Raw genomic sequence first — 26,330 nt, forward strand, 5'->3', positions numbered from 1 at the left:
AAGTCTAATTCTTCTTCCATCTCAGGTTCAATCCAAGAATGGAAGTAGTCCTGCCGTAGTCTACAGTAGTAGGCTTGAATGGTTTCTTTCCATCCTTGTTTGGTGTTCAGGGTGATAAACAGTTCTTGCTCAGACTGTGAGTCTGAAAAATCTTTAATCAGGGTCTCTCTCAGATGTTGGTAGTCAGACTTTGTGTGGTTTGACTGTCTATCAAGAAACCTTTGTACCTCATGGCTGGATGTTATCCATAGTAGGCATAAATTGTCTCTTTTAGTCATCTGAGACCTCATATTCAGGTGGAAGTCTATGTCACACAGGTAAGCATGGATCTTGTGACCCTCAGCAGGATTTGGTGTGAACTTGACAATGTTCCTTGCCAGTTTATCAAGGTCCTTAAGATCCATTCCATGTGCTTCTTCAGGGTTTGTTGGGATGTTTACCCTTTCATTACTGTTGGAGAGGAGTTATTGGAAAAGGGCCGCTGAGGTTTTGTGCTGCTGGCCCTCGTGTCTCTCATCTTGTGGAAGCTTGTGTTTGTAGAACGCTGCTTTGTCGACTTGGGGTGCTGCTGTGGGATGCCCGTCCATCTTAAACTGTTGCCTTAACTCATAAGAGTGTTTCAGTTCATCTCTGACCATGTCAAGCTCAACGTTGGCGAGGTCAAGTTGCTGGGTCAGGGTTTCAGTTTCAGTTCTGTACATTTCCAGATGGCATTCCAAAGCCTTGTTTCGAGAGTTCATCTTTTTCAAATCAAACATCACCTTCATGTCTTTCCAGTGGGCCGTGAAGTTAATCTTCAGCCACATGTTGGCACACTTTAGTGGAAGACTAGGGAGAGAGAGCTGACACAGATATGCACAGGGTTAAGGGCCTAGGTGTAGTGTTACAGCTAGATGATAGATTCAATGTGTGGGGACACAAATGAAGGGTAGTAACAGCTAAGTGTTGTTTTCAGAGAATGTGAACAACTAGTGAAATGTAATTCAATGTTTCATTTTCAACCTGTTAGGATTGACACCATATACCAGTGTAGCATCTGGACCAGTCAGACACACATTTATTCATTATTTAATGAATAAGGCAATATACGTCTCAAGACTGTAGCAAGCAGAGGCCCACGCAGGCTCCATTTATGTCTGATCCCCCACTGATCGTTATCCGCTAAGAATGCAGAAAGCATGATTCACTCCTTTCCCCCATAGGAAATGGACACAAAGCCCAGAACAACAGACCTTTCTTCATTAAATTATAGACAAACTGTCTATAATTACAGTGTGCCAACATGTGGCTGAAGACTGACTTCACGGTCCACTGGAAAGAATTGAAGTGTCAAAATGACTCTTGTCATGACTGCATTTCCCCTATTCTGTTCCGGTTCACATTTTATTTTCACTTTTCCCTTTCCCATGTATGAGTGTTTCGTGTGCATGTTTTTGTTTAGATTAGTTATGTGTTCATATTTTAGTTAAATAAACATTTGTGTACATTCTTGCGAGTTGATTCTTGTCTGGTTGTAAATCAACGTCAGTTTAATGATCCGATCTCTATCTCTACAGCTACAGGCTTAGAAAGAGTTATTTTTGTGTGGCCACGAAAAGTATCCTTTCAATACTGAGTATTCACTGGACGAACAGATAAATTGATTGTAATATTAATTCAGCTACCTCAAGTTGATTCTATTAACTGATCCAAATGTTCATAATCAATTATAAAGAGTTATGATTGATTATTCATGTTTCCCTTTAACAATATTTTTGACTGTGTTATATTTTGATGAATAATCTCATCCCTGTTTCTAAAAGATTTAGCTTCAAAGCTATTATAAGAGAATAAATCATAATTCTCTTATTAAAGCTAATTCCCTACAATAGAAATTCTGAGCTGATGCAATGAGATGTGGTGGAGAATTTATACAGACAAATAATCTAGTTATTTGTCATATATCTAAATTATAACGGTTGTCAATATAACTGATTCCATTATAAATTTCCTTACATAGTAATGTAGAAATAAGACTGTTTAATTTAATTCCTAGCTCACACATACTGTTTACCTAACAAACAATGGTAACGTACACAACACTTTAACCCGTACAGTGTACATTTATCATACCAAATTTGCTACATATTTTGGTGTGAGAATCTGGGCACTTTAACTGATTACTGTTTATTTGTGCATTGTGGAACGCGTTCATATGCATCGATGAAACAGTTTTCATTAGTATTGACCCAGATCACAAATCATTGATGTTGGTTGCTATGGCGACGAAAGTTCATGGGAAGTCCTGAAGAGACTCTTCCGGGGCAACCTTCCGTGCATACGCAACCTGCCGACACCATATTTTAAACACAGTACAGCTAAGCTAATAGCATAACACCACACCGCCAAACTAAACTTTTAGCGAACTTTCATTGAAACCCCTAAATACGCTACACCAGTTTATGCTGTACAGTTGAACTGCTTACCACAGATGCCTCAAAGGCACGGTCGGGGGGCGGTGACGGTTACCGTGTGCTACTCTCTGCAATTTATTTCTGGACGTGGCTGCGTTTGAATGCCGGAATTTGGATCGCGTTGATAATTGGAAAGAAAGTTGTTGCGTGAGATTAAAACTAGGGAGAACACACAAAATTTGGTTAATGGTTTGACATTTCAAGATGTCTGTTATTGATGACAAATATTTTAACTAGAATTATCTGTGGTTCCATAGGCTTTGTCTCTAGACTGTAAACAGCAGGGAGAGTTAGAGGGAGACTAAATGAAAGATAAACAAATGCTAAAGGAACAAAATCCACCAATAATTATTCTGTCATTATGCTTAATAGCAATAACAGAGATCCTTATTGAGGGTTGGTGCTTGTTGATCGTGATTGTGTAACAGAATTTTATTGGAGGGATTTTGTCACTTTAAAAATTCCACAATGGGGAAATCTTATTCTGTATGGCCAGGAGATTGAGTCTATTATGTCTAGAGTGGGGGCGCTGCACACAGAACATTATCAGCTCAGTGTCCAACACACAAGTGAATTAAAATAAACAGACAATAAATAATTAAAAATAAACTGGAAACAAATGGGTGGTAGAAAATAAATAAGAATGAGAGGCAGATGTAAGTTTTCTGTAAACGTACACTACTTGATGATAATAATAAGTCTGAAAGATTTAATTGATGCTGAAAACATAAATTATTAAATTGCTCATTGAGAGACAGTAAGTCTAAGAGAGTAATTTGTGTTATGAGATAATGGATAGTGGGGGCAATCGAATAAAATGCATAAGAGAAAAAAATGTGTTTAAAGTTTAAGAAGTTAAAGGGTTAAATTGCTTAACGTTTGTTCAAACACAATCTGTATTCAACTGTATCAGGCCGCTGGATGCTAACTGCTAGCTTTTGGTGCTAGGGTTGTTATAGGCTTTCAATGAAAGACCGCTAACTTGTTAGTTTAGCTGTGCTGTGCTATGCTATTAGCTTAGCTGTGTAATGCTATTAGCTTAGTGACGCTGTGTTGATTATATGGCATCGACAAGTTGCGCATGCACGGTTAGTTGTCCTGGAAGTGTCTCTTTAGGACTTCCTGTGAACTTTCGTCATCATAGCAACCAACACTGGTGATTTATGATCTTTCTCTAGCACTAAAGAAAACACAGATAAATCGATTTATATGAATGTCAGCGCATTCCACAATGCACAAATCACAGCCGTCACGTCCAGCTCCTAGCTCAACATGGCGCTCGCGATCTCATTGTATTCAAGGTGAATCTTAATGCACAAATAAAGTAACATACTTAGCAGTTTGCAATGTGGTATTATCACTCTAGTTCTTTAAAGAGCTATTAAAGTTACAGACAACTAACTTATTTGTTTTATGGAGTGGCGCTTACACGTTCAACTCGTTCGGAGCAAGATTAATCTATATTTAAGCAGCAGGTTCACTGCGGATGTTTAAACAACAACGCAATTTGATCAAAGCAGATGTCAGTTTCTGGATATACAACAGGGTCTGTCCACTGAAGTTAAACAGATTTACTGCAAATCTCTAGCGTGATCAAATATTTACACTCCTGTTTAAAATTACACTAGGACAATGATGCACATTACATTAGTTATTTTTAAATTCGCTCAGTGATAGATGCAAAATACGAATATCTAATGCGAATAGCAAGTAAACAAGATATCCCCACATGTATTCCAAACTACATTGTGTTAATATTTGACACAGTTAAAACACTGCCTACCTTAAAAATAATTGAAGTTTGATCAGTGGTTAAATGTGTTCAGACAGTTCCCTCGAACCTGAATGAATAGATCCTTTCTAGAATAAAATGAAATATGCAGAAAATCACAGTGTTTCAGTTATTGTATAGTGACAGGGCAGAAGGTCTTGAAGAAGTTAGAGAAGAGAGGACACCGGCGGCAGTTTACGCAAGCTGCTGTGCCCTGCGGGCTTCCGTCTTGCTGCGCACAGTGCGTTTTAGTTTATAAACAGATTTAGTGTTTAACTTTCTTCTTCCTTCCTTTACTTAAAAAAAAAAGTAGAAAAAAGTACAATTCAAGTAATTTGTTACTTTCCACCCATGGTCATCAGTCAAACAAACTGATAATCCAGTCTCAAAAAGCATTATTTGTAACACCATTGTTGATATGTCAGACTAGTAGGGATGCTCAAACAGTTTTTTTATCTCTATGACGGAGCCCCTATGTTTACACTTTTATGGGGAATCTTCCTCCGAATAACAAGAAAAACAAATGTTTTGTTTCTTTGTCTCGTGTCATTTTGCAAAAGCATATAATGGCCTTGATGTAATCCCCCATTCTCTTCTGTTCTTTAGGTGCACAAGAGGTGATTGTCAGGTGTCCCCTCAATCACATACAGTGCACTGGGACGAGAAAGTGCATTCACTTCAACAAGCTCTGTAATGGGGCGAAAGACTGTGAGGACGGTTTTGATGAAGGAGTCCACTGTAGAGGTGGGTTAATATTGGTTGTGCATGTTTTTTAGCTGTTGATCTGTCAATATTAATAAGCTCACTGTTTGAACATAAACATACTACCCATATTGACAGCCTAATGCTGTATATCTTTACATAAATTGGCAAGGTTGCTTTAAATGGAAGGAGAACAGGTGAATAACGCAGCAGGTCTGATGTTGGACACAGTCTACTCTTGTTCGCAATCATCCAGGCCACAATAACAAACAGGTGGAGCCACCTGGACTCTGTGATATGACAATACCAGCACAGCAGTTGTCATTGGGTGTTTGCCCATTAGTAGAGGGTGTGCAATTCAGGCTGGCCAAGAGTTTGACCTTTGGTGAACTGGTAAAGTATGGCACCCACCTGGCCAGTACCAGAATTGGCTGATCCTGCCCTTTGATCAAAAGCCTGGCTGAAAACAAGCCAGTGACCCATATGAACCACACAATGTTATTATGCCAGGTGGATTACACAGTTTTCCTCCAGGGTTGGAACAACAAAGTGTTATGTAGTTTACGCCAGACGGTAACAGAGAAATGGGTGGAGGAAAAAATAAATAAATCTGTCGTATTAATGTGCCACATAACCGCATAGGCATGAAAAATAAGACGTGAATTATGTAAATGTTGTTTGGCTTGAATGAACAGTAGGGGAACAAAAGTCTGAGAGTGCATTGAAAATCTGGGATTATTATCATTATTATAATTATTATTTAAAAAATATAATTATTTAAACTTATTAATATGTGAACTATTTAAGATCCTGCTCTATTTCTTGGTCATTAATCAAAAGTAAGCCCATTGATCATGTTAAAGGGATAGTTCATCCAAATATAAAATCTTTTTTATCATTTACTCACCCCCATGCAATCCCAGATGTGTATTACTTTCTTTCCTCTGCAGAACACACATTAAAATTTTAAGAAGTATATTTCAGCTCGGTTGGTCCTCACAATGCAAGTGAATGATGACCAGAACTTAGAAGGTCCAAAAAGAACATAAAGGCAGCATAAAAGTAATTCATATGACTCCAGTGTTTAATCCATCAGTCTTCTGAAGAGTTATGATAGGTATGGGTGAGAAACAGATCTTTGTGTGTTTTGTTACTATTAATCTCCACCTTTGACCAGCCTCAACCATTAGGTGCCTGAATGTGAAAGTGAATGTGTAGATTTTTAATAAAAAAGACTGATCTGTTTACAGATACAGAGCTGAAATATTATTTTAGTCACGCATCTGGGATGGCGTGAGGGTGAGTAAATGATGAGATAATTTACATTTTTGGGTGAACTCCTTTGTACAAAAGGTTAGATTTCATTGCTTTCATTGAATCACACAAGATCCTCAAATCAAAGCTCGGAGAACATGGATAATCAGATTATCCTTGTGTGTTGTGTTGTCATTAAAACAAAATAATGACATGCTTAATGCTAATAAATGATAAAAGTTGTATACTGTTGATAATACAAAAATACTGAATTCAAGTAAACAATTCACTCAAATTGTTATGCCGATCATATAATTTATCATTACAAATTATGTAATGTAATGTTATAAATAATGTAATTTAGTATTACTGTAAATTGATTTTGCTAAATTCTCAGACTTTTGGACCCCACTCTACTGTAGATCCAACATACTCCAAACAATATTTCCTTCATAATAATATTTATTTACCCACAGATTAATGTTTTGTTTCTGGTGTGACCAACATCTTGAAATTCATTCTGTTGTAAAACTGAATAATCACTGCAGTATCTTGAAGGTAAAGGAGACATTATCTACAGTGGTATGTAAAAATGAAAATTTTCATCTCATTCCTTGTCTTCTTTCAAACTTAACTTATCTGCCCTGAAGGAACGTTACAGAAGTAGCCTCAAAACACCTTTCTCAAACAGAAGTACCAATTCAGTACAAGGAAAAAGATTGATCTAGCTCATTGGGCAGAGAAAAGTTAATACAGTATTGGGGTTTTGGAGACAAAGGAGGAGGTGCTTGGATCCTAAAGTGATGCATCACAGAAAATAATCTTTGGGTGTTGGGAAGCATTAAGAGACATTACGTTCATTGTCCTCCTCCATTTGTTTGTTTTTAGATGCAGCTAATTAAGCAATGAGTGCCACAGGCATAAAATCCTTTTTGCGCTCTTCTCTTCCACAGTGTGCAGACTGCTGCGCTACCATTTAATTCACTTCATTCATACCGATAATTTTTCTGCTTTCAAACTTCTTACAGTTTTTTTTTTCATAGTAAAATACAGTCTTTAAGAGTGGAGTGTGTAATTTCCAACACACTCAAGTTTTGATAGAGGCATTGCCTGTTTAGTTGTTTGCCCTTGTTGTAACGTTGGGTACGTGGAGTGGAAGAGAGGAGACGCATGAGAATATACTTTAAATCCTTTAACAACAAATGATAACGCTAAACAGGCTAACATTACACAACGTCACACTTCAAGGACTGACAACTGAATGATCAAAACTAGAGGGTATATATATATACACAAGGAGCTAAATGAGGGAATGGAATACAGGTGAGGATGATGAGGAGCATATGGAAGTGATGAGGGCAAAGTATTCTGGGAGATGTAATCCGGAGGAAAACTTAAAAATAAGAGTCCTTGAAGAACATGAGGGAGACAGACTTGGAGACACTTGTTTTTTACCTTTATTTGTATATACTCGCTCATTAGCTGGACCAGATTAAAAACCTGTTTTCAGATTTTATCGCTGATTTTAAATATTGAATTGAATACACAACTGATTTCAGATTTGTGTGACAAGATAGGAGCTTTATCACTGGAAATAACTTCCCACTTCCAGGGATGTTGACAGGATGTACGCTGCATGAACTGACATGGGGCAATATAATTGTTTCCAAAGAGTTTACTCTACAACACATTCTGCCCTGCCAATTGTCTACCATTTTTCAGTCAAAAAGTAATCCTGCCCCAAACTAACACCATTGGTTGAGCCAAAATTAGATATGTCACAGCACTCAAAAATAAATAAAAATTATAAAAAAATAAAAAACTGACAGAGCCACATTGTTTATTATTTTCTGTTTGGAAAGTCAACCTGCTGTATGTATGTCTTAATTATAGTTGTCTATGCACATTAACTGGGATAGGAGAACATATATTTACATTGGAAAAAATGACACACTTCACCTTTAAATTGATGTTTTTTCAGCTTGTGTGTCTGGAAAATTATATGAGCTATAAAACCACATTCAGGTATTAGCAGTGATATATGAGACATGAAGATTTACAGACAGGCTGAAATGCAACCTCTGGACTCAGGCAGACGTGTGTGGTTTTAAAGGCTAGTGTTTGTGTAGGTGATATAACCATGTGCTGAATTAAGCAACACAGCATACTTCATCAAAGGGGCTAATTACATGAGTAAGCGCTGGCCTCTGAGGAGTTCGGATCAGGACATTCGCATGTGTTTCCACCCATACACCTGTAGACAAGAGGAAATGAGGTCACCGCAGAGAAGTTGGCGCATAGCAGATGGGTCTCAGCTGAAACTTTCCCTACGCTTCTCATAATGAATATACATAATGAATCCCAAGAGGGCATTACCCAAAAGCGTGCCCATATGGAAGACAAAGGCTGAATTCTATTTCACCTCCACAGATTTCTGCAATGCTTTATTTTAATGATTGTCCTTCAGCAGAGAGGATATTTTCAGAGATGGCATGAAAATCTTGTTTTTTTTTCACCACCTGGCTGAATCCTTTTTCTCTGTGCAAAGTCTTGCTCCTCTCAACCAGCACTGATGATTGACAGGTGGAGAGGAGAAGAGGGTATATTTGAATTTAGGACCATAGAAAAGCTCTTTGGTGAAATTGTCATAAGTTCTTCACAAGCTGTGGTATGAAAATATATTTTTAGCAAAAAGTGTATGGTTAAAGCATAATGTGTGGTTATATGTGTTTAGTATTCGAAGGGACCTGTAAAAAAGACTTTCTCGTTTGTTTATCAAAGATGCAAATGCAGTATACTGTGCATATTATTTATCTTAACCTCACATAATTGTTGTTGTTTTATTATTAGTACTATAGTAATAGCTTTATTTAATGCCAATGATTTTCCTGGCACCTTAAAATAATGCAACATTGTGAATATCGGAACGCTTTTATTTTTCCAGTAAGTTTCCTAAAGAGTTATTTCACAACCCTTTCTTGTCTCCTAACTTGTGAGTATGATAGCATTAGGACAGATATTTTTAATAGTGTCTCTAATTTAAAATTCAATAGCAAAAACTGCATTCAAATTAGCAAGTGCTGGATACGTATATGTTTGTTTCTAGGAATTGATTAAAAGCTCTGTTCCAATTATTTATTTGTGTCATCATTAAAAGGAACTTATTCAAAGTGGTATAGAAATATATGTAAAAATCTTAAAATAATAATAATAATAATAATAATTCGTTGTTTTTGATTGCTCTATCTAAACTGTATGGCTACTGCAACAGCACAGTAAACTATCTTTTGATGAAATTGTTGAAAACGTTAATAAAAGCAATGTCTTGTAAAAAAAAAAAAAAAAAAAAAAAGTATTATTTTGAATGACAATCACTAGGTCAATTCTTTATATATATTATTTTTATTTACTTGCAAATGATTTCAAGCAGGTTAGGTTAGAAAGAAAGACTTTTTATTTTTGTTTACTTTATGCTGAAATTCATTTACAAATCATCTCCTCTAGGTAATTAAATGAATTGTGCAAGTTACATGCTTGCATTGTGTCGGTTGTTGTTCAGTCAGTCGGTAAAAAGCACCTCATGATTCCATTTTTCAAAAGCAATTTCATACCAATTAACATAATTACAGAAAGTAGAAGAATAAACCATGAATATTTCTTCATATGTTGTTATACATTAAAACTGCCTGCTTGAATTGTACAGTTTCAATGCTATTTACCACCATTTGATCCATTGAGATGCTTCCCTTATGCTTAAAGCAGGACAAAATTGTGTAAAATGCTGCTAGTCAAATTCAATAATGATAAATAATTCACTCAAATTTCACCTTGAGCCAGCTGGGTTATGTTACAAGAGGTTCTTGTGGTCCATGATTATTTTTGGCATGTTTTATTTACTTGAGTGAATTGTTGTTGTTTATTTGTTGGTTTGTTTTGAAAATGCCTAACCCAAAACTACATCTTTAAACTGTAACACCTTCTAGAGCTTTCAAGTCTTCAGTCCTTCAGCCTGTAGCTGTATCATTTACAACTGATCGGATTTACGGTATTCCCATAGTGGACAATCAATAATCCACAAAATCACATAGACATCCACCAGACTAGACATCTGAATAGCTTGTGCCTCAATAGGCTGCTTTTTATTTAACTGATCAGACTCAAGGTTTTCCTATCTCGGAAAATAAAAAATTCCCCTAATCCCTTTTATTGAAAACTTCTGACTGTCCAGCTCCTAGAGCTTTTTAAACTGTGTCCACCAAAGTCAGCACCGATCTCCAGACCGATCTATCTGTTTGTCTGTCTGCAAACACATAAACACTCAATGCTGGCATTCAAATAAAAGTTTTGTGTTGTTGTTGTTGTTGATGAATTATTTATTTTTATTTATACAAATTTAGAGATACTTGTGTACAGTATAATTATATTCATTATATGTGTTGATGTACATTACAGTATGCCCTGTGAAGACACCTCTATCAATAATGTTATTAAACAAAAACTTTGTTTTAAAAGAAATTAACAATCATGCAAATGTATTGGCTGGTGGCGCTTACGTGACCACTTTGGCGCCGTCGAGTCACTTTCGAGACTTTCTGTTCTTCATTGCACAATCTTGTCTGGCCTGTGTTGTACCTATGACTCACGTTGAAGTGAGGATCATCAATATTCTCTCTTTTGAGTGGCAAAACAGGATGGAATTTAAGAAGTGAATCACAATGTTTTATACGACATAAATTTTAGCAATTTTTATGTTTTTTTTTTTTTAACATTACAAGGATCTGATGGTGACAGCGGCGCTGTTCGAGGCTCACAGTTTCTCACTACGAAGCTTTATCCACACTTGTTCCAGTTTCTCTGCCTCCAGATTGGAGCTCCATGTGTGGGGACATTTTTTATTTTTTTTGGCTTGTGTCTGAGAAGATTGGAGTCTGATCAGAAATCAGATTCTTCCTCATGTCTGTCACTTTAGTAAAAGCGCGAGTCTCATTGAACATGCTCTGAGGCCTAGCTCGGCGGCCATTTTCTGATGAACAAGCGTGTGATAGAGTTACCAAATGCATCTTGAGCCATCGCTATTAAAAAAAAAATATGTATGAATTTGAATTTGTCGTTGAAGGTAAGGAAACAAATTGGCCCCTTTGTCCCCATTGTATTTTTTTGTATCGTTCTGGGAGAATGCACATGAATAAGGCAATGGAGGAGCAGCTTCGGCCGTTCTCTCTCTACCCTCCCCATTCAAAGCATATTGCTAGTGGCAGAGGGGATCATGCATGGACCGGTGAGCCTGGCCGCAGAATGAGGGGGCTGGAATGGACCACACGGGTGTTCTGGTGAGACAATAGATGCACAATGCTATCTTTGCTAAATTTTTCAGTGGTGGCATGGACGTCGCTATATTCAGTCAGCTGTTCGATCTGCACGTGATGGTTTTGCAGTCCAACCAAGCGTGTAACATTAAGGAATACTTTGAGCTAATATCAGCTCTGTTTGGAATTTCCCTCATTCGGGTGGTCAATGCGATGCTTTTATTCACGAGGGTGTTTCACACTATCTGGGTACTACATATTGTTCCCCATTATATGTAACCTGATTTATTTTTTTCAAAAGATCATTTTAGCTCAGACTCCCCGTAATTTACACTGGCGAACAAGCATTTAATATTTTCAGCTTGAGTTTTTTCTCTGCCTCCATGACCACGGGTGTCAGGGCATGCTTAATATAAATTCGATGTTAATCAAGCAAAAGTGTACACTAAACACACAGTGAACATAAGCACTACACGTTGTCCCCCATAAGAATGCTGGGGCCATTGTGGTGAGCCTGCTTGCTTTCAATTCCCCTCCATGTTCGCACATTCTTCCCCATTCTATGCTAGGGAAGATGGTTTATCTGGCATCCTCTGCTATAAATATGTTCAGAGTGACTGCTTTTTATAACTGCCTGATTGAATTCATCCTCTGTCTCCATGACCAAGTGTTTTGAGACATGCATAACAGAATTTGATGTTCATCGAGCACAAGTGTACACAAACCATAAAGTGAACATAAGCACCACATGTTGTCCCCCCATAAAGAATTCAGAGGCCATTGTGGCGAACCGGTTTTCTGAAATAAACTTCCCCCCCAATGTTCATAAAATTTTCCCTGTTCAAATACTAAGGAAAAGGTTATTTTCTGTTGTAAATTTGCTGAAGATACATTCAGGGCTCTCAACAAATATGCCTAAATACAATAAATAAAAAATTCCTTCATCCAGCCACAGTTTTGGAGGAGCGAAGGCTTCCCTCCACTGTGCCGCTGTTTCTGGGGCAGTCGCCAATAGTAAGCTAAGCGCACCATCAAGTGGTTACAGTTCGAGCTGGGATAAGTGGCTCGAGCCCCTATTATTTGCAGTTCCTGAGATGTTTGGACGTTGACCACGTGGAGTGCTGGAAGTCCTAAAAGAAAATTGGTGGTAGGGACCTTCACATACTAATTATATTTAATTCAGTACATTCTTGACCTGAGAAAAAAACGCCACACACTAGGGCAATTATCACAGGAGCATTTGCTAAAGGCTAAAGAACGCCAGACATGCCTGTATAATTGGGGTACTCGGCAATGAGAGATCACACCGGGAGATAAATTACTTGTATTGCTACCCACGTCAAGCTCCAAATTAATCGTCAAGTGGCAAGGTCCCTTTGAGGTCACACGGTGAGTTGTGGACATCGACTTTGAGGTAGAAAAAACAGATAGCTGTGGAGCATGGCAGATATACCATCTGAATCTACTAAAATACTGGAGAGAGGAGGTACCCGTGGCTTTGGCAAGGAGAGGTATCCAACAGTGACTGGTACAGCCTGGTGGTTCTAGTACCTAAGACTTACCTAAGAGTACCTGTTTCTGTGTGGATTTTCGAAAAGTAAATGCGGTGTATAAATTTGATGCATATCCGATGCCTTGAAGTGCTAGATTGGTTAGGCGTGGCTCGCTTTTAATCGACACTGGATTTGACAAAGTGACATTGCCAGATCCCCTTGACTGCCATGTACCATGAAACATTTTCCACTCGATTGCATTTTCCACTCCGTTTGGATTACACCAATTTGTGACTCTTCCATTTGGTTAGTTTGGGGTCCCAGCTACGTTTCAGTGGCTCATGGACAGAATATGTAGAGGTGGGAGCATTCAAACGCCGATTTGTGAATGGAGAGCGAGACCAGGAGATGAAAGCAGTAAGGGGTTACACCTGTGGGCAATTTTAATAACAGCTGTTTTGTGTTGCAGTGGGAGGTGACAGAGTGATAAAAGGGAGCTGAGAGCCACTGAGGGAAGAGAAGTGACACACAATTGTGGTGTGTGTGCATGAGAGTTATTGTGGCATTGAAAAGTGAATTGTGCAATAAAGATGAGAGAATGTGGAAGTTCGTCTGGCTCCCACTTCCTCATTTTAAGAGAGAATTAAAGAACCTGTTATAGTGGCTTAATATGCTCATGTAAACATGTAATCAGCATTCTGATAGGTGCGCGTGCATGGAACAGACTGGAATAACATCATAGGATGGAGCCCAACAGCACAGCGGAAATAATTAAACATTTCTGGGAGTACAGTGGGAAAATCACATATACTCGTATAGACTATACCCATTTATACACATGAATGTAAAATATCTGTCACTAACGTTCACGTATATGCGCTCATACATTAGGGGAATACCAGAGTTTTATTTAAGAGGGAAACCCCCAATACGGCATCATAATTCAGCTGCAGGTTGTGATAGTAATTGAAGGAAGCAAACAATCACTGTAAGAACTCTGGAATATCTGAAAATAAAGCAAATTCTAGTAAGACAGATGTCTAGTAAGACAGATGCCATGTGTGTTATTTTCACAAGCGCCGTGGGAAAATTTCACAAACGCCGTGGGAAAATTATGTTGCTGTGGAGAAAGCTGCTTACTGAACGAGCTGCATGTATATGGGAGTAAATAGTACACCTCTTATACAGTGCATGTAAATGGGAACATTGTTTTCTCACAATAACTCACTTTCTGCAATAAGCTGCTTTCTGGTGTCAATATAACCATAGTCACTGACATAGTGATTGATGTGCAGTATGACGTCATGAAAGAAACTCCAAATCCGATCACAAGTGGTCATAGAACACGCATTTAAACAACCAGATTTAAACAGCGAAGTGTCTCATCTGACCACATGTGATCAGATCACCCGAGACGCATCTTAATACCAGGTGGGGTTTATCACTCAAGGTTTACTTTTTGAGTATATTTTGAGGATTACGCAAAGCTAATGAATGCCTTTTATTCCAGGATCTGTTGGTTTGTGTGTGATTATTTTCACTCATAGGATTATGGGGAGGAGAAGTCTTGTCTGGTGATGATCTTTGCATAGCTGGCTTGCTAAATATGAGTAGCTCAGTGGTGAAAATCGACATTTGCAGCATTTTACATTATACTTCAGCATTTCACAAACACTTTCATCTAGAGTGATTTGCAGTGGATTCAAGGGATACATTTTATCAGTGTGTGCATTCCCTGGGAATCAAACTGATGCTCTTGGTGTTACTAGTGCCATGCTTTAGCTGGTACAGGAACTGTATGTGTTTTTATATTTATCAAACATGATCTCATGATAATTGTATATATTCTCACTTAAAGTGTGGTTCTAGTAAACATATGTATATTTGCTTACATTTGCACAGACACTAACACTTACAATATTGACGTATTGAAAACATTTAAAACATAATCGTTTTACGTATTAACACCTTTAGAAACGTTTAGAAATATTTGGATATACTTATTGAATCTATGAATATTTAATTCATGGAATTAATCAGTTTATTTAATTGCATTTTTAGTCAAAGAGTTTAGTTCACATTTAGCCATCACATGTATTAAAAGGGGTCATGACATGATTAATCAGATTGTCCTTGTACTAATAAAACATACTGTAAGTTTCAGAACTTAAAAAAAGAAAGAAAATGTACTCCTATGTGGGTGTGGTCTTAGCAGCTCTAATATACACACACACACACACACATATATATATATATATATATATATATATATAGGGAAAATTATTTGCACTCAAGCAATCTGACTGGAGCTTGTGATTTTCACAAGTGCTGTCCAGTTTTGTGTGCAATTTCTATGGGTGAGTGGGAGAATGTTTGTAGCAATCTGTATGTAGTTATAGCAGCTAGCTAGACAAAACAGAGTCTTTTCTTTTAAATTTGGCTTCATCCAGATTTACTCGCTGACCTTCGTGAGTTTGAAAAGTAACTGTCTATCTATAAATATTTTACGTCTGTCTTGTCTATACTGTATCATCTGTCAAGTAATTTCCTCTTGTAATGTTTTGAAATGCCACATTACAATATGTTGATATAAAATCCAATTACAGGGTTATTTTTTTGTTCGCAGGAAGAGAGGATATAATAATGTTTTGAGACCATAAATTATTTACTCTGATGCTTTTGAAAATGTATTTGCTTGTACTTTTAAAACAGGATTCCTTCAGACAATTTGTCAAGCATGCCTTGTTTGGTCTGTGCTACATCATTTTAATATAATTCATAATGTAATTATAAAAATGATTTGTGTACATAAACCCTTACAAGCCTTTGATGTATATGGCATTTACTTCAGCAACAGGAGTACATGAACTGTAGTAGATATGAACTTTAATTTGGCAACTAAGGAAGGGAAGACCATTAAAGCAATACTAACAGACCTACAGTATGGAGAAAGACCTTCAGTATGGCATGCTTATTAAAATGATTTCATCTCCAATGACCATGGCTTGTGCAAACATCAGCAACTTAATTTGGTCCTGCATTAATTAGGGGGCTCTGAAAACAGGCAAAGGATTGGATTAAGGTAGGCCTTGGAGAAAGAATGGCCAAGAAGATCTCCAGAGTTGGTCTGTAATTAGTCCTAGAAAAATTAAAATACCGACTTCTGGAGAATTTTACTCAAGTTCATGTTTGCAGTGATGGGTAAACTACTAAAAAAATGTAGCTAGCTATTCTACCAACTATTCAACAGAAAAAATAGTTAAGCTACGCTAAAAGCTACATTTCAGAGAAAGTAGCAAGTTGCACTAAAAGCTACATGCCAAAAGTAGCATCAAAGTTGATCAAAGCCATGCTATAGCATAGTACAGTGTAGTACAATGAAGTATACAGTAAAAGTACAAAGAATGGTGCAATATAAAATGTATGTAAAAAAAAATGTCATTCATATTTATACATGCTACCTATACAAACCCATGTGATTAATATACAAAACCACAATTTTAACATTACATTTTTCCTATATATACTACTGCCTGTACAAACACATAATTCCCTTTTTGCTTATAGTTCTTTCTCAACGTGCATATGCTTTTAATCTTATCCTGGAATTCCGTGTTTAGCTGTTAACTTCTGTATGTACTGGAAGCTTTCCTTGTGTGTGTGTGTGTGTGTGTGTGTGTGTGTGTGTGTGTGTGTGTGTGTGTGTGAATCTGGAAAATAACAATCTGATATCTTATGGTATCAGATGGTAGTACCATGGTACTCTGATATTCAATTGCCATATTTATGTACCATTCTGTTTTATGGTTCTTCAAAGTACTTCTTGTAGCATACAAAATGTTTTGGTACTTTTTGCTTATACATATGTAACAGGAGCTAGTTGGTACGTGATAGCTGCTCAGTATGTGTAAACCTCACTCCCTAGCGACTGATGCTAGAGGATGTAGCCTTTAGCCTACTTGTTAGTGTCCCACCTCCCATGCTGGAGATGCTGGTTCAAATCCTGTTTGGAGCAGATTAGTGCTGTCCCCGACCAAAGATTTTCCTTAATTGTAAGGTTAAGCCATTAGTCAACTAGTTGTCGCACTTTATGATATTAAATTAATTACTTAAATATATATTTTTTGAGGGCATCAGAAAATGGTTTGAGTTCCAGGGTTGAGAAAGAATCTTAGAAGTAACATGGCTAACACTGTTAAACATTACAGAGAAATACTAGACTGTAATAATGATCCTTTAAAATATACATTTTACAAGCGCACGCACAAAGCAAGCCACTGCGACACTGGCAAAAGCGGTAATGAACATTGTGTTAATTTATAGAGAGAAATGCCCATTAAGTTAAACATGCAGTAAGCTAGGTACTAATTTAGCTTCTCCACTACCCACGAACACTTGGATAAGCCTAAAAGCGCATATTTGTCTAGGTTATCTAATGTTAGAGCGAGCAGCCATGCTCACAAACGTAACGTAAGTGGCTAACGTAAGGCTACTTACATGTTTCAAATGATAAGCCATATTTGAAGTTGATGAATGATAGGCTAACGTTTGTCTGCAGAGTTTGCATGACACCTTCTTGGGGTCATCCTTTACCCTCTCGAAATAATCCCACTCTTTAGATTTGCTGTCCAACATAATTAATTACCACATGAACCAGCTTTGTAAACGATCATGTCTGTCCGTCACTGACTGCGTGACTTCGCCACATCCTGTGGTTTTCTGCGACCAACCGACCAATCATCTCATCGACTAACATTTGGTCGACTATTAGGGGCAGCCCTAGATCGGGTTGAGTAGGACTGATGCTACAGTGGTGCTGTGACCCGGATGGGAGTAAGGTTTAAGGGGTTGAGTGTAATGGTAGCCAGCTGGTGCGTGTTAGCTGTGCGGTATGTGTAAACCTCACTCCCTTGGTCTCAAGAGGCACGCTAGGGACTGACGCTAGTGGCTGTAGCCTTTAGCTTCCATGTTAGCACGTCTGCCTCCCATGCCGGTTGATGCCGTTTGAATCCTGCTTGGAGTGGGTCGAGCAGGATCAGTTATACGTACATTATACATATATAAACAAAAGTGACTGAGCACATGAACTAAATATTTCATGAAATTATATATAGATATTATATAAGCAAATATATATTCGCTTCAATGCGTGTGTATCACACCGCTTGTGTTCTAAATAATTTAAAATGTACTTGTTCATTGAACTGTTGTATACAGTATAAGCAATATCACACTCGCAATCATGCTATATGGCCCTTAATCAATTAGCCGTCATCACTCAGACGCATAGCAGTGGAGTTTGACACCAAGTAGGAATGAAGCTGGATCTGGCTGGCTCTGGTAACCTCGGGATATGAATCCCTAGGTTGAGACATGGAAACAAATAGAATAATATTAGCATAGATGTCATTCAATTTTATGCAGAGTTATAGTTCATGATAGATGTTTCTGGTTCCTGCAGACCTAACTAAAGCAGCCTGATTGTAAGTTGATGGATAAATTAGGTGTTAAAGATGAGTCTTTAGTCTAGACTTAAACTGTTTGTGTGTGTCTGCTTCCTGAACAGTGTTAGGGAGACTATTCCATAGTTTAGGAGCCAAATAGGAAAAGGATCTACCTCCTTTTGTGGATTTTGATATTCTAGGAACTATTAACAAGCCAGACTTTTGTGAGCATAATGAACGTGATGGAATATAGCATGTCAGAAGGTCACTTAATTACTGTGGAGCTAGACCATTCAAAGCTTTGTATTGTTAACAGAATTTAAAAAATGTATAAGAAATTTAACAGGTAGCCAATGTAACGATGATAAAATGGGGTAACATGATCATATGTCTTGGTTCTAGTCAGCACTCTGGCAGTTTAATTTTGAAAGTTTATTTATTGAACTTGCTGGACATCCTCCCAGTAATGCATTACAATAATCTAGTCTTGAGGTCATGAACGCATTAATTAGTTTTTCGGCATCAACAACAGAGAGCATGTGCCGTAATTTAGCAATATTTCTTAGGTGAAAGAATGCTGTTCTACAAACATTGGGAATTTGATTTTCAAAGGTCATATTTGTATCAAATATAACACCTAAGTTCTTCACTGTAGAAGATGACGTAACAGTGCATCCATCGAGAGTCAAATTATATTTTAGCGGCTTATTTTTTAGAAGTTTTTGGTCCAATAATTTGTACCTCTGTTTTGTCGGAATTGAGTAGAGGGAGAATTCTGGCCTCAAGGGAGTAATCATACATGTACTCTCCGTACTTAACCATTCTCTCTCTCTCTCTCTCTCTTTCTCGTAGAAAGAGAGGACTCCAAGCCTTTTAGAATGTGTAGTCAATAGTTGCATATGAATGCTACACATACTGAAGAAAATGTAAAATACTTCTCTTTATGTCATGTGATGGTTTGGTGTTGTTTTAAAAAATAAAATAAATAAAAAAACCTTCAGGTTTATGTGCATATGCTACCCCAAGAAGCCTTGCAGGCAGAAGCAGAAATGCTTACTTGACTTACAATAAGTGAAATATAGTATTGCATTTGAGGATATCATAAACAAATTTAAAGTAAAGTTTTATATTCACTTACTGTGTATACAGTATGTCATATTTAATACTTGTCCATTTTAGGTGTTTGTCCATTTGTAACGCGTGACGCAAATCTCGTCATCAGCAGAGTGCTCCAGCAATGTGCCTGGAATTATTTGTACAAATTAGTGGATCCACAAGGTGGCAATACTCACATTTGAGCCATTGATGTCACAACGAAATGCTAGAAGAAGATGTAATCACCGGTAAATAAATGAAGAAGGTAAAAACAACAACAACAGTATATCCACGTCAAGAGAGCGTGTTTGAGGAGGTTAGGAGGTACCTGAATTTGTATAACTCGAGTCTGAAGGAATGTAAAGACATCTTTATGGGTCTAAACTTATGAAGATAAATTGTTCGCCGCCTCACAGCAGTCGCAGCGCGCATGCGCCAAACGCCACAGTAAAATGACAAAAAAAACTCGAAATTGAATTTTAGGGTGGTGTTGTTATATTCATTTTGTCAGATATTCCGCATACACAATGTAATATATTTTTGCGGTTTCCAAGTCACTATGTAATACAGTATGCTTTGTTACTGATATCAAATAGTTTAATGAGATGTATTGTAACAAATATGTAAATAAGGGACTTTTAATCATAGTATATTTGAAATGTTCTGTGAGCTGTGCAGAAGATCCGTTTTACTTTAGAGTTATATCATTGTTTAGAGAACGTATTTTGCCTTTGATTTTTCACTTAGTGCAAAGTTCTTTATCCGATTGATTCAGTTCTTTTTCAGTATTGATTCATGAACTTCTCTACATGTAACTTTTTCTGATGCAAACAGAACTGCATGCAATTTCTTTAGCCAATTGGAGAAAAAGGTTATAAGTTACAAATAAGAACAAAAAGGTATGATGCAGTATAGAACTGTGGTACCATCCAGGATATTATTTATCACATATTGTGGTCTTAGTGACCTGTTGTTTCTGTCATTTATCAGGAATGCCTGACCAAAAAAAAAAAAAACATCCAATAGCTAGTTGCATATAACTCTTTTGTGGGAGGTTGATTGATTTTGTAGAACTGAAGATATGGATCAATTGCTAAAAGCTTCTGCAGGTCTCCACACAAAATATTTCGGTTCTCAGATCATTTTCAACAGAGCACTCTGGCATTTCTTCTAATTTCATGTGTGTGGAGCACCTCTCTGATTCCACCCGCACAGAGCTCTATTGATCCTCACTTCTGGCTCACAACTGTCAGTGCACACTGGAACATCCTTGTGCTGATGGCAAGGAAGGGCTTTTAGAGGAGTGAAATCAAAAAGCAATTTGCATGTTTTTCTCTCCTCCAACTCTCTCTCTCTCTTTTACAGAACTCCTGTCAGCGTGTCATGAGCTGCATTGCCGTTATGGCTGCATTATGACCAGAAATGGCACCTTCTGCTTCTGTGCGGATGGATTTGAGGTGGGAGAGGATGGGCGGAGCTGCAGAGGTAGGTGCTCTCAGGGCTGCAGCAGCAACATCTTTAAAGACCCACTTTTACACCTGGTATTAAAGGGATCATTTGTTTTGAAAATTGTACTGCCCTGTTGTTGTTCCATACCCATATGAGTTTCTTTCACAAATGGAGATGTTTGGCAGATTGTAAGCCTTAGTCACTGTTCACTTTCATTGTATGGAAAAAAGATGTAATGAAAGTGAATAGTGACTGAGATTAACATTCTGCCTAAAACCTTCTTTTGTGTTCCACATAAGAAAGGAATTTATATGGGTTCGGAACAAAACAGGATGAGTAAATGAAGACAGAATTTTCATTTTTGTGTGAACTATCCCTTGAATATCAGGTGTTAAAAGAGCCATCTTCAATGATGAATGATCAGCTTTGGACAATGAATGGGGGAGGAGGGGTCTGTGTCTGGAGTGTCTTTTCACTCCTACATCCTGATTTATTTGACAAGTGGCAATGGCTCCAGAGAGGTCAAAGTGATTTCTTGGCCTAGTTTGGCCTTAATCATATATCCTGAGTATTCTATAAGGACTGCATGTTGTACAAGATCATGAAACAGTGCTCAGGCATAGACACTCTAGAACCATTTATCCCAGTAGCAGAAATCAGGCTGCAATAGGAAGTCATTAACTGGGGATAGATTTCTTTCTTTACAGTGGTGGACCATTTCCACTGAATTTGCTCCAGACTGCTTGCAAGTCAAGCAAGACTAATCAGTAAATCACCATTTGGAACATTATGCTCTGCTCCAGCCTAAACAGGCAAAGCTCTGGAGAATGGTGTGAGGCCGGGCTGGCTAGGAGATATGTGGTGGCATAGGGAAAGCCACGAGAGGCCACATTAAGTGGATTTTATGTATTTGGGTCATGTTTGAGCACACCTAATTTGTCATAAGTGACTCTTCCTCTGTGTACAGATCATGATGAATGCACCATGTATGGGACATGTAGCCAGACCTGCATGAACACCTATGGGTCATATCGCTGCAGCTGTACAGATGGGTACAGCCTGCAGCCCAACAGACGCTCCTGCATAGCCAAACACGGTAAGAGTGCGGTAAATTAATGACCGGTGGTCTGCATAAGCCACTTGAAATGTAGTCATGACCTGATATTGTTCTTTCGATAGAGTGCATCGAGATGAAGCAAGGCTGATTATTACTCTGTGTGATGGTAATTAAATTAACATCAAGCAGCAGAGCTTTGCTTTAAGCAGCGTATGAAGCTGACCTTGAATGACATTTTTTTTATGACTTAGATGAATGAAATCTTTCTGGGCTATGAGCTTGATGATTGAATGTTGTGTGTTTTTGATATGCAATCAATGTTCTTCACACATGCATGCAGCATACTAAACTAGATAATAACTAATGTTAAGTTCTAATCAGATTTTTTAGGGGTGAGCGGTATGACCAAAATGTTATTTCATGGGATAGTATTTTTTTTTTCACTGTTAATACAGTACCGTAATTTCCGGACTATTGAGCGCACCTGAATATAAGCCGCACCCACTGATTTTTAAATAAAATATTATTTTGAACATAAATAAGCCGCATCTGTCTATAAGCCGCAGGTGCCTACCGGTACATTGAAACAAATGAACTTAACTCAGGCTTTAACGAAACACGGCTTGTAACAAAAATAAATAGGCTTTAACGAAACACGGCTTGTAACAAAAATAAATAGGCTTTAACGAAACACGGCTTGTAACAAAAATAAATACGAAACACGGTGTGGCAGCGGGGGCGTTGTCAAGCGCCCGTCCGGGAGAGAAAAGCGGTAAGGGCGCTTCCACCTGAGCTAAATTATGTGTAACACCGGTGTCTAATTTCAGTAAGCATGGGGAGAGCGGCATAAAAAGGCAGCAGCCACAGAGCTGAGAGAGTGACACAAGTCAGTCTAGTGTTGGCGCATAGAAGAATTGAGAAACTTTATAAAATCGATTGTAAACATTGCTGTGGCCATTAAAAGCCTTACCTGGAACGTCAAGTGCCCTGCTGAAAACTGTCACACTGGTGCCCGTTTATTAAGGTCGATTACATTATTAAATTACCATGACAAAGTAAGCAACTGTGTGGTTCTTCAGAGTAGCAGATTTCAATGGTGGATATGAGCTGTGTTCCAGTTTCTTTTATGCATCTTTTAAGCATTATATTGTATTGTATTTTCTATTGTAATAATGTTTGTTAAGGTAAGGCAAATCAAAATTATTTAAAATTGATTTCTGTGGTATAGAATAAATTAAATTATTGCAAAATTACTGCTTAAATTATTAGTCCACATACAGTAAATAATATGGAATTATTAAAACGTAATTTGCTACCATAGTTTGTGCGATTCATGAAAATGTTAAATCTACCAATACCAGCTGCATGGCAAATTGGTCTTATAAGAGCAGATGCAATAACAATAACGGTGATTCCTGAAATATGCTGTTCATGTCATATTCTTTATTTACATTTACATTTATGCATTTGGTAGACGCTTTTATCCAAAGCGATTTACAGTGCACTTATTACAGGGACAATCCCCCCGGAGCAACCTGGAGTTAAGTCCCTTGCTCAAGGACACAATGGTGGTGGCTGTGGGGTTCGAACCAGCAACCTTCTGATTAACAGTTATGTGCTTTAGCCCACTACGCCACCACCACTCTTTTTGTTGGCTACACCTCCAAAACACACTTAGAACAGTTAAGCTGAATTATTTTATTGCTATTTTGTACAAATCACATTCATATTGGCCTACTTATTAACATGAAAAACAAAACAAAACTGTTATTATATATTTAATAAATTGTACACAGAAATCGAGCAACGTGACAAACTCTCCCATTACAATGACTGCTGTCACTCACTGCAGGTTTACACACTGTTTAAGACCTACATTACAACGCAGCTCAGTGACACTCTGTGCAGTTGTTCCTACAATAGGTTAATCTAATTAATTAAATGCTTTACAAATAAATGTCCGTAAAGCATCACATTTAAGCATTTCATGTTTCTCAACATTAGAATTTTTTATATTTTTCAAGGTCAGCTCTGCTTCAAAGGCTGCTTAAAACAATGTTGAGCTCTAAGGTAATTTCATTCATATCACAGAGTAATAATTCAAGCAATATAGTATGCCTAAATATAGTCACGGCTGAAGGCCATGGTTAGGCGCGACATGCAGCAAAGAGACTGCAACCTTTCTTTTGCCGTGACGATATTCACAATTTAGTTCAACCTCTTGGACCTTTAAGTTCCATTCTTATGTTAGAAGATATATGGTTATTCCTGATATAACAGAATGCTGCTGTTCATACTTACTAAAAACATCTGATTGACATTTTTAAAAGAGTGAATTTGAATATATTCTGAATGATAAGTATTACCTGAATGTCGTTCTAACATCTGATAGGGAGCAATTTAACCACTTTGATTTGGACGCACACATTGATTAGAAGTCTCGGTGACGTACCTGTACTGTCACATATAATTACTGGCTCTTTGCAACATTTTTATGCAATTTTCCTATCAGGAAATTTCCTAGTTTTCAAGGCCCATAATGTAATTTACATGCTTACACATTTAGCTGTTGTGAATCAATCCCTGCATAAATTAATAATTTTTAAGGAACTCATGAATAGAGAATGTTACAGTATGCATTATGCTTGAGGCCCTCAAAGGTTACCTTGTGCAAAGCAGTTTTTGACCAAAAAAGAAGATGCATTCTTGTATATCTATTGGTATTGTGCACTGGAACCATTTTGCAAGTTTTTTTAACTGAATGTGGATTATGCCACTTTACGCCACTATGGGAAATAGCTAGCTGGCAGTTGCGTACCTTGCTTGCTGTGACAGTAGATGGGGAATTTGTCCCCTTATGAGGAAGAAACTGAATATCATTACCCATAAACTTAAACTTAACTCGGTGCTCACCCATATATATATATATATATATATATGTATATGTGTGTATTAATTTAGCAGGAGGTTGACCAGGGACAAACAGCATATGACGTGGCCATTAGAATGGTGAATGTTTAATAAGACTCACTGCATAAGAAAATAAAAGAAAAAGGTTTTGTTTATTTATTTTTTGTATCCAGAATTAAACACAGATGATTTTATGTTATTTTAATGTTATTTAATGTTATTTCATTACTCTGCAACTGAAAGAGTAATGAATAATTAAATAAATTAATATATATTTTTTTTTACTGGTCATTTAAATGATAAAAAGTGCTTAAATCATTATAAATTGTAGCGGTGCTTAAAATGTATCAAATATAATTGATTATTATTATTGAAAATATTATTACTATTACTACTGCTGCTGCTACTACTATTACTACAATTACTTCTACTACTACAACTACTTCTAATAATAATAATGTCATATCAGTGAAATGTGTAGTTCTGTTGTTATTTTATCTTTGTTTTTTAAATGTGTAACCCAATGCACATCTTTGTCATGAACACATACATAATTCCAAATGGAATTTCATGCTTTTTCATGTTCAAATGCCCATCATTTATGTTTAATGTATTTTGCACAATGGTAGCTTTTCAGTGATTCACAGTGAAGGCTGTCTATTATACAGGATGGCCTTGCTTTACATCACATAATATGATAAATGTTATATGATGGATGATCATCTTTTGTTGGCAACCTTCCAAACTTGGATCCAATACCCACTATCACTTTCAAAGTACATTGCAGACCTGAATAAGAACAGAGATGTGCAGATGACTGTGGCTTTATGAAAATGGGTTCCTCTCCTTAGAGACCTGTATCTAAATTACCAAAGCCCTCTGCACATGCCTATTTTATCCCATTCTATTGAAAGCATGGAATGCCAAGGAAATGCCTTGCCGCAAGCTGTCTTGTCACCATTTCCCTGTCCATCTATTCCAGAGCCCGTCGAAAACCCTGCAGCTCTACTGATTGGTGGCATGGATAATATTGTAATCACAGCCTTAAATGGATCCCGCCTTAAACAACTGGACACAAATGGGACTCATGGCTTGGATTTCAACCATAAAGAGGAATCATTGTGCTGGGTCACATTAACAGGGTTCTCCGTACAGCTTCTTTGTACCAGAATGAGAAAAGTCAGTGGCTTCACTAAAGAACAGGAAATAAAGATTTTGCAGAATCTCCATGGTATGTTTCCTACAAGTGTTAAATGTTGATGTTAAGTTTTTTAATAGCTTACTTTTTATGGACCATGGTGAAAGAGCAATTCATTTAGAAGAATGCTCTAATTTACCCTAATGTAAGGAAGTGTTTTGACAGTAATACCCAGTAAAAATAAATACATTTTTAGAA

At 37.3% G+C, this 26,330-nt stretch overlaps 1 protein-coding gene across 1 annotated transcript in view; it reads left to right on the top strand.

Annotated features, from left to right (window-relative positions):
- The window catches only part of LOC127658763 (low-density lipoprotein receptor-related protein 1B-like), a 471,292-nt gene that overhangs the window by 207,196 nt on the left and 237,766 nt on the right, over positions 1-26,330 (top strand). The window contains exons 2-5 of the mRNA XM_052148252.1: positions 4,831-4,968; positions 20,884-21,003; positions 21,935-22,063; positions 25,917-26,165. Of these exons, the coding sequence (XP_052004212.1) occupies positions 4,831-4,968; positions 20,884-21,003; positions 21,935-22,063; positions 25,917-26,165 (636 nt within the window). The remainder of the gene's footprint in view (positions 1-4,830; positions 4,969-20,883; positions 21,004-21,934; positions 22,064-25,916; positions 26,166-26,330) is intronic.

The sequence above is a fragment of the Xyrauchen texanus genome, chromosome 18 (genome assembly GCF_025860055.1).
Source record: "Xyrauchen texanus isolate HMW12.3.18 chromosome 18, RBS_HiC_50CHRs, whole genome shotgun sequence".
NCBI classification, from domain to species: Eukaryota; Metazoa; Chordata; class Actinopteri; order Cypriniformes; family Catostomidae; genus Xyrauchen; species Xyrauchen texanus.